At 31.1% G+C, this 15,214-nt stretch overlaps 1 protein-coding gene across 5 annotated transcripts in view; it reads left to right on the forward strand.

The window, feature by feature from the left end:
• Positions 1-2,290: 2,290 nt before the first annotated feature.
• Positions 2,291-15,214, forward strand: part of LOC107878477 (floral homeotic protein AGAMOUS-like) — a 20,683-nt gene continuing 7,759 nt past the window's right edge. Inside the window, exons 1-8 of one of the 5 annotated variants that reach the window (XM_016725486.2) lie at positions 2,291-2,428; positions 2,719-2,988; positions 10,773-10,854; positions 12,287-12,348; positions 12,521-12,620; positions 12,874-12,915; positions 13,899-13,940; positions 14,125-14,315. In XM_016725486.2, coding sequence (XP_016580972.1) covers positions 2,744-2,988; positions 10,773-10,854; positions 12,287-12,348; positions 12,521-12,620; positions 12,874-12,915; positions 13,899-13,940; positions 14,125-14,315 — 764 coding nt within the window. In that variant the 5' untranslated portion in view covers positions 2,291-2,428; positions 2,719-2,743. Of the gene's footprint in view, positions 2,476-2,718; positions 2,989-10,772; positions 10,855-12,286; positions 12,349-12,520; positions 12,621-12,873; positions 12,916-13,898; positions 13,941-14,124; positions 14,356-15,214 lie in introns of those variants that run through there. The other 4 variants (XM_047415034.1, XM_016725485.2, XM_047415033.1 and 1 more) reach the window with 4 other exon arrangements.

Below are 15,214 nucleotides of genomic sequence, written 5' to 3' on the forward strand. Positions count from 1 at the left end.
ACTATGAATCACAACTTCAAGAGATCATGGGGAAATTAAAAATCAAATAATACAAGAGAGAGAAGTACTTTTGGGCATGGAGAGATCTTTTTTTCCCCTTTCTCTATTATTGATTTTACCATATCGTATTTGAAATTTATTGGTCCGACTAATTAAAATTTACATTAACTAGGCCTACAGAAGGTAAAACACTCACTTGCTGCAGGGGTTTTCTTTCTTAGCAATCGAGAGTTTGAGACCACTAATTAAGAGTAGGGAGAGATCTCGATTGACCATCTTATGTTATTTTACTAAAGGTGTGCATCAATCGGTTCGATTTGACTTATAAATTATCGATTTGGTTTATCATTTTGAATTTTTAAATACGCTTAACCAATAATCAAGCTAATAAGATATTTTTTTATTGATTTTCAATTTATAAACAAATATATGTACATTTTTCTTCTGAATAATGTTGTACTATTCTGGTCTCTGGATGCCTATAGTATGACATAAAGCAAGAATCAATTAATAAATGTAACTGATTATACTTAAGTAACTAAGATTAAACATGCACAATTAGTATGAACTTTTAGAACGAAAAAATCACGATTCTAATAATGGACTAAACTGATCTTGACTAATCCAATCAAATAAGCCGATGAGTTTCTGTAATATTTAGCACAAAAAGGAACAAGGAAATCAATTTCCACATCTAGGAAAGAAAATTGAATAGGATTTTCAGGTTTTGTAGCAGCTGTGAAGGCAGTAAAGTATATAAATAAAGGTAAAGTAGTAATTTAGAATAGTCTTAATGCGTTACAGGTTTACTCAAAAACCTAATATTAAAAATAGAAATCAAACTGATAATCCGATAAATTTTTTTATAAAACCATCAAAAAATAGTTAAACAAAAAATCCAATAACCAAGGACTATTTTTTTGATTTGGTATTAGTCAGTCCGGTTTTTGCACATCCCTATATTTGCTTGAAGTTTCAATAATAATATTGCACATGTGTTAGATACTCAAATAGAGCATTACTATTGGACGATTGTTTTGAAGAGTCTCGAGCAATAATTAATAGTTTCACAATCAGAGATCAACAATGAATGTAGAGCAGAAGGTATGAGTTCACTAGAACACAAATAGTGCATTACTATTGGACGATTGTTGTGAAGAGTCTCGAGCAATAATTAATAGCTTCACAATCAGAGATCAACAACGAATGTAGAGCAGAAGGTATGAGTTCAGTAGAACACAATAACTTTAGTTCAATAAGGCTTGTCTAAAAAGTTCATTTAATATGTACAAATTACTAATAGTATAGTAATTTAGACCTCAATAACCTAAAAATAACTAAAATTTAAAACTATAGACTTTAAATTCTAAATTCATCTACCCGCCGGCCGAAGATAAGCTTTTTTCTTTCATTTCCCTTTCTTACTTCCATTATATCTGAAAAATCCAGGGTGGAGATCAGTGTGAATTGGAGTATAGTGAAATTTTGCCAAACAATGCTGAGGTCAGAATTCACTGAAAATTAAAGATATCTTGCAAGGTTAAAAAAAAAAATTAATAAAATGGTTTTGCTAGTTTTGTATTTCTCTACTCTATTTAAACTGAAGGTTGACTGCACTTACAACAAACTTATTCAATTTTCATTAGTTGTCACTTTTCAAAAGAGACTCCCATTGTCCCTTTTTCCCATACTTTTAGAAAAAAATGCATTGTTAAATGGAGTTTGATCAAACTATACACCTAAAATCTTACACCCTTTTTTTTGCTACTACTACTTTCCTTCAATACCACTTACATACACTACATCAAGGAAAAAAATTATACTCTTTTGTCTTAAATTATTTGTCGTACTTCTGTTTTAGAAAACATTAATTAGGAAAAAATTTGAACTATTTTATCCTTTATTAGTATTTAAACAATTATAACATCACTATACATAATTTGAGATCAGAGAAGTAGTTTAGTGCAAGGACGGAGCCAAGTCAGGGGAAGGGGGTTCATCGGTAAAAAATTACAATATATATATATACTAGCAGTGGCGAAGTGAGAATTTTCACTAATAAGGAGTTCAAAATATGAAGAAGTAACCACACAAATTAGCCCACGAGGGTTCAACATCTATTATGTACATAAAGATTTATTTCAATCAAGTATGATAATGTAATTTTTTGCCGAATGAACCCTAGTCCCAAGCTGGCTCCGCCCTGAATTAGTAGACATTGTATCACCTTGAATACTTTGTATGTTTACATTTTGAACTCATTTAGTGAAAATTCTTACTTCGTCACCAATTTAGTGTGTAGACATACACTCAAAAAGTAGTAGTTTAGTTGGACGGTCCAATTTTTTCCTATCTATAACTACCCTTCTGCTAGTTCAACTCACTTCCATTTTCTGCAAGCTCTCCTGTTCAAACCTATACAATATAGGTACAAATTCAAAAGCCAAAAAAAAAAATTTTAAAAAAAATCTCTAGGTAGATTTTCTTCTTTACCTTATCCTTGCTATATATTTCCTGATCAAAACATCACACACACACAAAAAAAAAAAAAAAAAAAAAAAATTAATCAAGAAGTAACTACAAACATACTCAAAAGAAAAAATTGTTGTTTTGCTTTTTTTAGTTGCTACACAATATTATATTTTTTCTTATAGACTATAGTTTTAATTTCCTCAATTAAGGCTAACGAGATCGCGATATTTGTTTCACTTTTTTCAGCTTAATTTATTTCGGCAGAAGGACGATGGTTTTTCCAAATAATCATGAACTTGATGAATCGTCTTCACAATTGAGAAAATCGAGTGGTGGAGGTAGAGGGAAGATTGAAATTAAAAGGATCGAAAATACTACGAATCGACAAGTTACGTTTTGTAAACGTAGAAATGGGCTATTGAAAAAAGCTTATGAGCTTTCTGTTCTATGTGATGCTGAAGTTGCCCTAATTGTGTTTTCCAGCCGTGGCAGACTCTATGAATATGCCAACAACAGGTTTGTTTGTTAATTTTTTTTTTTGTTCAACAAGATCTGGAGGGTTGGGGAAGGAGAAATTAAGGAGAGGATCGAACGTTTACCAATAAGGTTAAAGTACGAGTGGTTAGTTAACTGAGCTATGATCTTTGGTTGTTTGTTTTTTTGTGTGTTTTCTGGTTTGGGAAAAAAAAATATTCATTTTTATTGATACAAAGGTTGATTGACTTATCACTTATGTAAGTCTAGATATTTCGTCTGGATTTTTTTATTTTTTTTGACATAAGAAGGTTTTAAACCTAATGAAGAACAAATGTTTTTTTGTTTTACACTGGGGGAAGGAAAAAGGGATATGAGAATCGATTTTTTATCAATAAAGTGAAAGTTCAGATAGCTAACTAATTGAGCTATTAAGATCTCCACTAAAATTTTTGGTTGTTGTATTTTGTGTGTGTTTTGATTTATTTTTTTTATTTTTTTTACATTTTTATTGATACAAAGATTGAAGATTGATTGACTTGTGTCAGCACATCAGCTAGATATTTTGTGTGGATGTTTTGATTATTTTTATTTTTTTGACATAAGAAGGTGACTATGGTGTCTTAGTTAAGAGATTGAGTTTTCTTCATCACAAAAGATTTGCTTGTCTAATCCTTAATTTGCTTTATATCTCCTGTTCCCTTTCCTTTATGAGCTTCAAAACATCATACTTTCCTTTGTTGCTTCTTTGATTTTACAAATAGATCTGTTTATTCGAGTCACAAAATCAGTCGTTGATGCTTGTTCCGCATCAGGATATAGATTTGTCTCTATTACATCTATTTAGAGTACAATTCTTTCCAAAATCCTTCATAAACGAAACGCTCTGTGTATCGAAGTGTCTATCTGTTTGAAATAGATAAAAATAAATTTTTACTGAATAAAATTACGAGTAAAGTCAAGAGAGATAGGAGAAAGTTAAAAAAAGATCTTAAGCTAAATTCATCGTGAAATCAGTTACTGAGGTTTACTTTTACATCGGGATAGATTTGTCTACATTAGACCTTCTTAGAGTACGATGCATCTCAGAATTCTTCTAAATGGAAGTATGAAATGTTATGTGTGCCGGGTACTTTACCTATTTAATTTGAACAAATAAAAATAGTTTTTTACATGATAAAATTACAAGTAGATTAAGCGAGATAAGAGAAAATTGAAAATAGATCTTAAGCTAAATTCATCATCAAATCAGTTGTTGAGGTTTGCTTTTATATCGGGATAGATTTGTCTACATTAGACCATCTTAGAGTACGATGCATCTCAGAATTCTTCTAAACGAAAGTACGAAATGTTATGTGTATCGGACTGTTTATCTATTCGAAATAAATAAAAATAATTTTTTACATGATTAAATTACAAGTAGATTAACAGAGGAGAAAGTTGAAAAAAGATCTTAAGATAAATTCGTTTCTTTTTTTTTTTTTCTTTTCCTTTTTGGCATCTTTGCTACTTACTAAATTTTTCTAGTGCATTTTTCTCTCTCTTCCCAATTTTTCTGTTTGTCTGTAAGCTGTCAAGTTCTGATTTGTAAGTCCTCCAATTGATGCTTCCTTAATATAACATGTCATTTCAGAGATCACAGAAGCAATAGCCTATCAGCTTTCAGATTAGGGTTTCAGGTACACCAAAGAAAACAAAGTTACCTTTTTCAGCCAGTCAAAACCTGAATTAGGGTTATTTCTACAAGCAAGGCAATTCCTTGTCTTTAACAAAATCTATCAATAATAAAGTCAACATTTTAAATTTATGAGTTTTAAATTTTTAAATAATACTCCCTCCGTCTCGGAATAAGTGAATTTTTGGGATATTTATTGGTATTTCAAAATAAGTGAATCATTGAATTTTTTTCCAAATTTGCCCTTATGACTTGACAATCAATTAACTTTCGAAAAAGTATTACAAGGTCAATTTTTTCTTTTTTTTTGGGGTAAAAATGAAAAGTTGTGTTAAATTTATGTCTTTAATATTTTTTCCATAATCGTTGTGCCAAAATCCAACAATACATTTATTATAAAACGGAGGGAGTATTTCGCAAAATTTTGCAAAACAAAATTAAAGTCAAAGCTATCTCATTCTGGCAAAATCATAAGCGGAATGGAGAGCGGAATGGTATCTCCATTCTCCCCTAATCCTCCATGCTTAGAAATAGAGGTAAGGAATAAGGATAAACTCAACGGGATATTTAAAAAAAAAAAAAAAAAAAAAGATATGGTTTCATGTGAAATCATTAGTTTTGAATTGAACCTTATATTGGTTAAAAATTATTTCTTTGTCTCAATTGTTGTAAAGAAACTTGAGGTACAACGGTTAAAATACTTAATTTTAATTATGAATTAAGGTATATATTTAAAATAAATATACGAAAAACACTATAAATCAACGTAGCTAATTATTCAAAAAAAAATAGAAAAAAATTTGAGAAAGCTATAGGAAAACAAAAAATTGTTTGACTCTCCAAGCAGTAGTATCTTCACATGAAATGGGAAGAAAGAAATACCAAATAAATATAAATAATTAATTTTGAACCCAATAAATCAAATAAATTCTAAAATCCAAATCTTAAAAGGGCAATATTACCACTCCATAATAATTCTACTTCCAATTTCAGGATAGTCAAAACTTAATACTATGAGTGATCTTAGCAAATGATTTTAATTTTGTTAATTACTTTACAACAACATATTGTAGTCACCCAAAACAAAGTGGGGTCTAGGAAGACTAGATTGTACGAAAATATTTCTGATCAATCATTACTAAGTTAGAGAGACTATTTTCGATAGACCCAATTTTATTACGTTGTTAGTTTGTACCCATTTTTTATTAAATCAAAATTACCCTTTAGTAATTTCTTGAAATGGGTGGTTGAATATAGGGGTTAGGGTTTGATGTGATTATGAGCATAGACAATTAGACATCATATCTAGGGGGGTTATACACGAATATTTGGTCACGTCACACGAATTTTTCAGTTGTGAGCTAAACAATAACAATAAGATTTTGTCATATATTCCTTTTTTCTGGTTGGTTTTTCTTTTTTTGATCATCAATACTCACTTCTTTCCAAAGAATATCATCCCAAAAAGTCAAAATTTTAGAGCCTTTCATATCAATTTATTTCACTATAGTTGGACATGGCAGGAAGTTTTTTTTTTTTTAAAAGAAAAAACAGAAATTTTTAAAATTTATCCTAAACATGTCATAGTATTTATGCAACTATTTATAAGATTTTTGGAACTTATGAACCTAAACACGTTATAATAACATTTATGTGAATATAAAATCTCTTATTTATAAGGCTGAAATAGAAAGTTTATATTTAAATTATTTCTAAATGATAGAAATGTATTTTTCTAGGAACGGACTAAGAACACAATAATATACCACTACTAAAAAACATGAATTTTCAACGATCAAAAATGTGGGATTTCCTTCAAATATGCTTCAAACAAGCCAATTTTCGATGGATTTCTTCAAAAAAATTATTGTAAATTCACATTTTTTAGTCATTACTCCATCTGTTCTAATTTATATGTCACTTTTCTATAATTTGATACTCTTATATAACTTATTTTTAAAATTACCCTTTCACTTAATAATTTTATTTTAGAGGTTTTTATTTTTTCTTTAACTAAGTAACAACCGACAAGTCAAATAGTATCACACAAATTGAGACTGGAGGAAATACATATAAACTAAAGTAGAAGGAATATTCTTTAGGTAATGGATAGTTCTTTCTACCAAGATCTCTTATGGTTATTCTAGCTAAACTTTGACTTGAATATGAGGCTTATTAGCCAACCTAGTGGGATAATTTTATAAGTTAATTCAGACCCATAAGAAGTTACATTTACGAAGATCTAGTCAAACTAAAAGATTTACTGACTAGGTTTGGTTTCCTAGCTAGTTTTTCATCTTATGTTGGTGAATTTGAGTAGAGATGGGGTATGGAAAAGAGAAAGAGTAACTGTACTATTCCTCTTTGTGATGTCTGTCCCTCTTACATGTGGAAGAGTGTGCCACTATATATATATTATATATATGTTGAGTTCTTGTGATGGAAGATTGTAATTTTGTGGTGCAAGGGGTTTAAAAAGTGTTTTAAAGATATTAAGTTTATGAGTTAGTGAATTTTTGGACGTGACAGTTTAATTGATTTCGAATTAAGTTTATTTATGGATTGTAAATATTAGGATAAGACAGTTTAAAACAGATTTAATCTACTAAAGTAATTCAAAACTATTGGTGATCAAACACCTAAGGAAGATCCACCCCTTCCTTTTCGAATTTCTTTAGCCAAAATTCTTACTATTCATTCCACTTATCGTCAATCAGGTGAAAGGAGAATTATAGTGTTTTAAATTTGTATCTCGACAAAATAAAAAATATTTGATAAGTTTTTATCATCTCTCTGAATCTGAATCTTAGTAAGCGTGCAAATTCTTTTCTTTGTTAGGTTAAGACTAAAGAGTATATAATCAAATATGCACCCATAATAGCTACCAATTAATTTCACTACACAACATAATTTTTCACCCTTCCATCTAAAGGTGACTCCCGGGGCAGATCTATATGCATTTTTTTGGAGTTCCGACATCCATTAAATCTGACGCACACAATGTATAATTAATTATATTAAAAAAAGTTTAAAAAATGATATAAGCTTTAAAAAAAAAAAACGCAGGAAACCAAGAAGATAGCTGGGCGCAGGGATGGAGCTACGCTTGGGAAATCCTAACCCCCTTCGAGGGAAAAATTATACTATATATACACGGTTAAGATTATTTTTTATGTATATATAGTAGATGTCTAACCTCCTTCGGTTAGTTCATATGTTCACTTGTGAACCCCCTTGGTAAAAATCCTAGCTCCGCCACTAGTTGGGCTTTTTGATTTTCAGTAGGAACCTTAGAACTTTAAACGTTAATATCATTACACGTGTATTCGAACCTCGCGAACACCCACAGCTCCTAAATCCGAAGTCCGCCACTGGTGACTCCGCCCATGTCCAGCACATTAGCCCGGACACCATAAAGGAAGCTGAGTAAAAAGGGGAGAGATCTCGAGGTGGTTCAAAGGGTTTTCCTTAGGGTATTATTCAATGGATAAATGGAGATATTTGAGCCAATCATATTGTGGGATCTTGAGCCAACGTGGCAGGGGACAACCAATCAGTAGCTCGACGAAATTAAGGTTACATCTTCTGCTTCAATTCCTTTCACTGTAAGTGCAGCAAAGAATTCACATCACAAGTTAATTACTTGTTCTTCCCTTTAAACCACCAGATTATAAGATGACTCACTAATCACAATTTCCAAAACCCCTACCTCAAATTTTTCTTTAAAATTTTGAACAGTTTGCCTTTGACATGTGAAGGTAAAGAATGCCTTTTGATTTATGCAACACAAAATAATACTCTTGTTTGGCTTATTTTGAATTGATACGGAGTTTAAAAATTTAAGACTTTAGAATTTTATGGATTTAAATTAAAGATATATGTCAATTGTCAAATGAATCAAAATGTACTTTAATTTAAAAGTCGCTAAAAAGGGAAAAAAAAAAAAACATTCTTTTTGTAACGCTCTAAAAAAATTAGATCAAATAAATTGAACGGAGGGAGTATTTTTTTAATCTCGTAATTTTTAACATTCTAAGTCATTTCTGTAACAATGGAAAAATACATTTTAAACAATACTACTAAATATTGATTTAAAAAAAATCAATAACCCAATAAAGTTAAACCGAAATTATTAAACTGATAAACCAGCATATTTTCGATTTGATTTATTGGTTAAACCAAAATTTGCACTGCCCTAGTTCCTATTCAAACAGCCATTTGCCAACTTAATTATCATACAAAGAGAACATCACTTCATGTCTTAGTTACAGTAATGTGTGGAATATCTTTGGTGATTGAGAATGGCTGCAATACTTACCTTGTACTAGTTCATTTTGTTGCATTAAATGTGTGATTTTACCCATCGTATTAAGTGAGTTATCAGCTAAATTGTGTTTGCATAGTCATGCTCTTGTGTTCTAGGTGTCTAAATCTAAAGGAAAGATAAGACATTTTGTTTATTCTTACAAGGCATATCTTGTTGTGGAAGCTGAAATCGTTAGTATTGACTAAAATTTGAAGGAACATAGATATATTTCTCGAGGTTAATTTCTATATACTAAAAGTTCGAAAATATTTAGACAATCAGGTTACTTAAATAATACTAATCGATAATACCTTAGTTAATAGCCTAGATTGGTATTTAAGGATAAATGATAAGCAATACAATGTATTATGACAAGTTAAGTTACACTAATTTATCTATAGTGGTTAGACCTATATGGGCAGAGGCAGACTGTTGGTTAGTCAAGAACATATATGTTCAGAAGATGAAGGCAGTGGAGATGAAGATGTTCTGATGGATGTATGGGCATATAGTAGAAAAGATATGATTAAGAATGAAGTTACACAGAACAAGGTGGGAGTGGCTTCCGTTGTGGATAATATAAGATAAGGGAGACTGAGATGCCTCGAACATGTGAAGAAGAAGTGTGCTTGGTTGACTGTATCACGTTTTAGGAGAGGTAGAGGTAGAATGAAGAATAATTGGAGGAGGTGATTAGACATGTCATGACACATTTTTAACTTACTAAAGATATGACACTAGATAGGAAGTTCGTATAGAGATTGAGTATCAAGGTAGAAGGATAGTAAGTAGACAAGTGTTGCATACTTTTATGTAGAAGGGTTAGGGGGCTAGTCTCCTCTTTTAATCTTCTCTTTTAGTTGATTCTACTGTAATACTTATACTGCAGTCAGAGTTTTAAGGGCAAAATGGTCAATATTTCTTTGTAAATACTGCTACACCAACAACATTCCGAGTGAAATCCCATAAGTAAAATTTGGGGAGGGTAAAATTTACGCGGACCTTATTTCTACCTTGTGATCAAAATTTCTTTCTACTATTGTTGGAAATTGAGCAGTTTTTCCCTCCTTTTGTTAAATTTTTGGTTTAATATTACCTCTGTCATTTGGAAAGTCATGTTTTTGCCCTTGATTCTTATAACTGACTCCTATACGTAAATGTTAAAAGTCGAAATTCAAACTCTCTATTTGCGTTAAATTGTTTATTAAATTAATATGAAATACATTCTGATCCATAAAGTTTGAATAATGAATTCGCTTCTACATGAGATTATTGCTACGTAAAAAAGTATTAATGAACTAAAAGTATGACAAAATTAAGCAATTTCGAATAATATTGGGAAAATCTTTGATCTTTTCCCTAATTTAATTTGGATCCATTTACCTTCGGCAATGTGCATGAACCCAATTTTTATTTTTATTTGAATTTATTATAATTATTTTTTTGGTTGAGCTCCATTTAATTCCAATGTTATTTCAACTTTTCTATATGAGAATGCTACAAATACCGGTATATGTTTGCCCAATTTCATTTTCAACCAAATTGGTTAGTATGCATGTTTTCAAATGTATTCGGATGTTTTTTTTTTCAACTAAGTCGTGCGTCTATCAGAAACAATACTCTATCTCTACGAGGTAGTAATAAAGTCTTTGTACTTTCTACCTTACCCAGACTCCACTTATGAAATTACATTGGGATGTTTTTATTGTATTTCATGTAAAAGTTAAAACCAAAACTTCCCCAGAAGAAACACCACAATTAAGTTTACATTGCAGGAGTGTTACAGCATTTGGTTTTATTATCAATTCTAATTGGATATATAATTATATATACATATATGTGCAGTGTTAGGGCAACTATTGATAGGTACAAGAAACACCATGCTGATTCCACAAGTACGGGATCTATTTCTGAAGCAAACACTCAGGTAATTTCTTTTTCTTTTAATATGAAAATCACTCTGATTTTACCTAAGCAAAATAAAAAGGCACTAAACTATTCTTTGTAATAAAAAAATTATTCAATTTTGTCTAAATATTACATCAAGCTAAGCTACTATTAGGTTTATAAGAGGTGTGAATAGAAAATGAATAGGTGTTTTTTCAAAAAGACACCAAGAGAAAGGATCGTAATTTGAATACACATCTTTTCAGTTTGGATGGTTATAACCTTTCCAATGAGTTGTGACTTTTCCGAAGAGTCGCACCTTTTCCAAATAATTGCACCTTTATGCAGAGGTGCACTTTTCTAAGCCATTGCTTCTCTTTATGAAGCAACACCTTGATGACTATAAATACTTGAATTTTTCCTCAGGTACAGACATGAAATTTTTGAAGTAAAAACACTCATCTTTCTTGAAAAACTCCAGTGTGATTTGCTTCCGTTGAGTGAGTTCGTAGTTTAACGGAATTTGAGGTATCGCTATTCTGTTGAAATAATTCATTTTATTCTGGGAGGATATATTCCATAACCTCGGATACTCTAGAACAATAATTTCTTAAGGATACACCTTGAATCCGGTGGACTTGAATCTTCTAATCTTCTCTTTTTCGAGACGTTTGATTTTGCTATTTTCCAGAAAATAGTTTGAACTTCATTTTGTTGATGTTCATAAGTTAGGTTGAACTTATTGTTGAAGCTCAAAGTTGTGAATACATATATAGTTACACTTTATTTGAGTGTTCATATGTTAGTTTGAACATGTGTTTGAAGTTCTTGTTTAAAATACAGATTTTACTAAAACCCAAAAAACAATAGTTACTAAATAACTCTTGTAACGTTAGATTTATTTAACTTTAGCTAAGTATCAAAAGAGGAGTCTTGGAGTAACTGGTAAAGTTGCTGCCACACAGATTCAAGCCTTGGAAACATATTCTGGTAGCAATGCAAGGTAAAACTGCGTATAATAGACCCTTGTGGTTGAGTCCTTTTCCAGACCCTACGCATAGTCCACTTTCGTGCACCGACTGCCCTTTTTAACTACTGCTAAGTATCTAGGCCGGAACTCCAAACCCTGTTTTACATAAAATTACATTATTCATACATGATTAAAATTATTTTAGCGAATGTTGAATCTTCTTTCACTTGTTTGTGTTTTTACTTGTTCATAGTTTGAATCACCTGCCACTGCGCCAACTGACTTCTAACATCATTAAACATACTAACTTTATTAATACTTGATTAATCCTGATATTGATATCTTGGAATATGCAAATGTCACAAAAAAAAAAAAAAAATTGGCATGCATATACCTTCGATCTTCCTATTAAGTAGAAATCATAATGGAATTGATTAAATTGAGATTATACTGAGTATGTTACTGTTGTATTAAATTGACGCTATTTTCTTTTATTCCTCAGTACTATCAGCAAGAAGCATCCAAACTGCGACGGCAAATCCGAGATATACAGACTTATAACAGGTCCATCCAATGAGATATATAAAGCACTTATATACTATCAGAAAATCGCTAATTTTTTTTTTTTTATGTTCGTTGGAATTTATTGGAAATTAGCGATTTTCAGATAGTAACAAAATAATGTAATCAATCATGAGACTAACCATGATTTTTTTTTAATTTTTTTTTCGTTTAGGCAAATAGTTGGAGAGGCTCTAAGCAGTTTAAGCCCAAGGGACCTCAAAAATTTGGAAGGGAAACTTGAAAAGGCCATTGGTAGAGTCCGTTCCAAAAAGGTAAGTTCAACTTTTTTGTAGTTGATTTCAGTATTTCCCTATTATTAGAAGAGTTTTAGTTTTTGTTTTGACTATTAAATAAACTTGATTTGTTATTGTATGTTATCTGATTTCTTAAATAAAAACTGGAAAAAAAAATGGATAACCTGAAAAAGAAGATTTAAGTTTACATGATAGTGTAAAATATTGTGAAACTTAAATTCTTATTACAATGTAAGAAAACTGACATATATCTACTTTATGATTTTTTCAGAATGAATTGCTCTTCTCAGAAATAGAGCACATGCAAAAGCGGGTATAAAATTACTTATATACTTTTCCTAATTCTCTCTGTTACATTTTGGATAAAAATAGTATTTTAATTTTGGAGTTTTATAATGAGTTATTAGTAACTATTTTATCAAAACACACTTTAAATATCAATTGTTCTCTCGTAGCAACTTAAGCGATGATAATATTACAAACAGGAAAAATTTCACGTGTGAGACTACATTAATGACAAGGAGGGCAGTGATAAGCTGATTTTATCTTCTAAGAATGCCAAACTTGTTGTTTATGGTTGGCAAATGAATGTTTTGTCTGAATTTAGACGAATCAAAAATGGATTGAATTAACAAATCATCATTGATCAATCTAGTCCAAAAGTCAGTCAACTAGGCTAAACAGTAAAATCATATCTCAATAGGCTCAACTCTAATTAAATAAATTTTTTAATATCTATTTTATTTCTTCTAATTTGTTAAATTATCAACCAAAATTAATAAAACCTTTTATTTTTCGTTATTATAGTTCTATTTAATTAACATATCAAACAAAAGTTTTTGTTTACATAGTTTGACAAGGTTTCTAATGGATCCTTATGGAATACCTGCTTCTTCTCTTTTTATTCCACTGTGGTGAATGCGCTAATTTGTGTATACCTCTCGACTAATTTCACGGGATATCTGTCATCTATTTTATTTATTTTCACTCTCAAAACTCCTTTTTAATCCACTCTCCCCACCACCAACAGATACCAAATAACTCTATCCACTAAGTCTAGAACACAAAGAAAGATCACCTAGTGTTAACTTGAGACCTCGTGATTTTCAATTCACTTCATTGACCATTAAGTCAAACCCTTGAATGTAGATATGGACTACATACTTAAATCAACTTAACATTAAGACGAACTGAATTTGAACGAGTCAAAATATATTAGATTTAATTAATGGATGGATCATTAACCAGTCCAAATTTTATTTTTATGTACTAATCTTTATCACCCTATTGTGGTAGGAGATTGAGCTGCAGAATGCCAACATGTATCTACGAGCAAAGGTTCTTTAATATAATATGTACTCCTTGTGTTATTATGTGGCTATAAATATGATACTATTCTATGGTGCTCGTACTTTTCAAAAATGTCGACACGGACACGAGTGCAACATCATTTTTGAAGAGTTGGAGCAACATAGATACTATTAATTCGTTAAGAGTGGAATTAAATTTGAAGATGATGCAGATAGCAGAGGTAGAGAGAGCACAAGAGCAAATGAACTTGATGCCTGGAGGAGGAGGATCTGATCAATACCATCATCATCAGGCAGCAAATTATGAAGATGCTCGCAACAACTTCCTGCCTGTAAATCTGCTGGAACCTAATCCACATTACTCTCGCCGCCCTGACGAGGACCAAACTCCTCTCCGGCTTGTGTATGCTTCTCTTCCTTCATCTTAATTCCCACCTTCTTAATTAGTGTTACCTTATTATCATCACTTGACTCACATGAGTGGTAGTTTTGATGAAAATTATATGTCGTTTGGTAGGACGTATCAGGTAGGTAGCCGTTGCTACTAAATTTTAATATATGCAATGTTTGCTTGCAAATTTAAGTGTGGCACTAATACAACCCCTATTCGGTATTATTCTTATCTTAATATACCCTATTCATTTAATAGAACAAACGAAACATTGGACATAAAATAATTTCAGCATATTTAATTCCAGTAATATTAATAGACCCTACTCAATACTATTCTTATACGCCCTACCAGGCGACCTCTAAGCATGGATTGAGATTCTATCCCATGATAAAGAACTTGTGATGGAGAGAGGTGTGAACCTTTACTTCCTGGTACAAATCAGGTTGCCTCTCAATCCTATAAAAAAGAATTTAAATGAAGTATATTGTACCTACTACCATGTTATGTTCTAATTTCTAAACATATAGTATACAATAAACTTTAAAAAGTTGGCTATGTCATGTCTATCTCTAATAATTGGAAGTTGCCATCTATCAAGCTGGTAGTTCTCTATAACTTGACTGGGTAGCTGCACATATGAGTGAAAAATAGCTACCCGCCGGTTAGTTTCTCTGAAGCAATAGTTAGTTTTTGCATTTGATTGATTATGACAAGCTTGTAGTTTTTTTTGTTTTTTTTTTGGATAACCGTGGTGTCTAGGCCAGCTTTCGCGCACCTCGACTAAATCCATGGAATACCCGCCACCTCCAACCAGCAATGGATATTAGGTAACTCTGTCTACCAACACTAAGACAGATGGAAAGAATCACCTAGCGTTCTTTGTCTTTGCTGGGATTGGAGACAAGCTT

The sequence above is a fragment of the Capsicum annuum genome, chromosome 7, assembly GCF_002878395.1.
Source record: "Capsicum annuum cultivar UCD-10X-F1 chromosome 7, UCD10Xv1.1, whole genome shotgun sequence".
In the NCBI taxonomy this organism is placed as follows: Eukaryota; Viridiplantae; Streptophyta; class Magnoliopsida; order Solanales; family Solanaceae; genus Capsicum; species Capsicum annuum.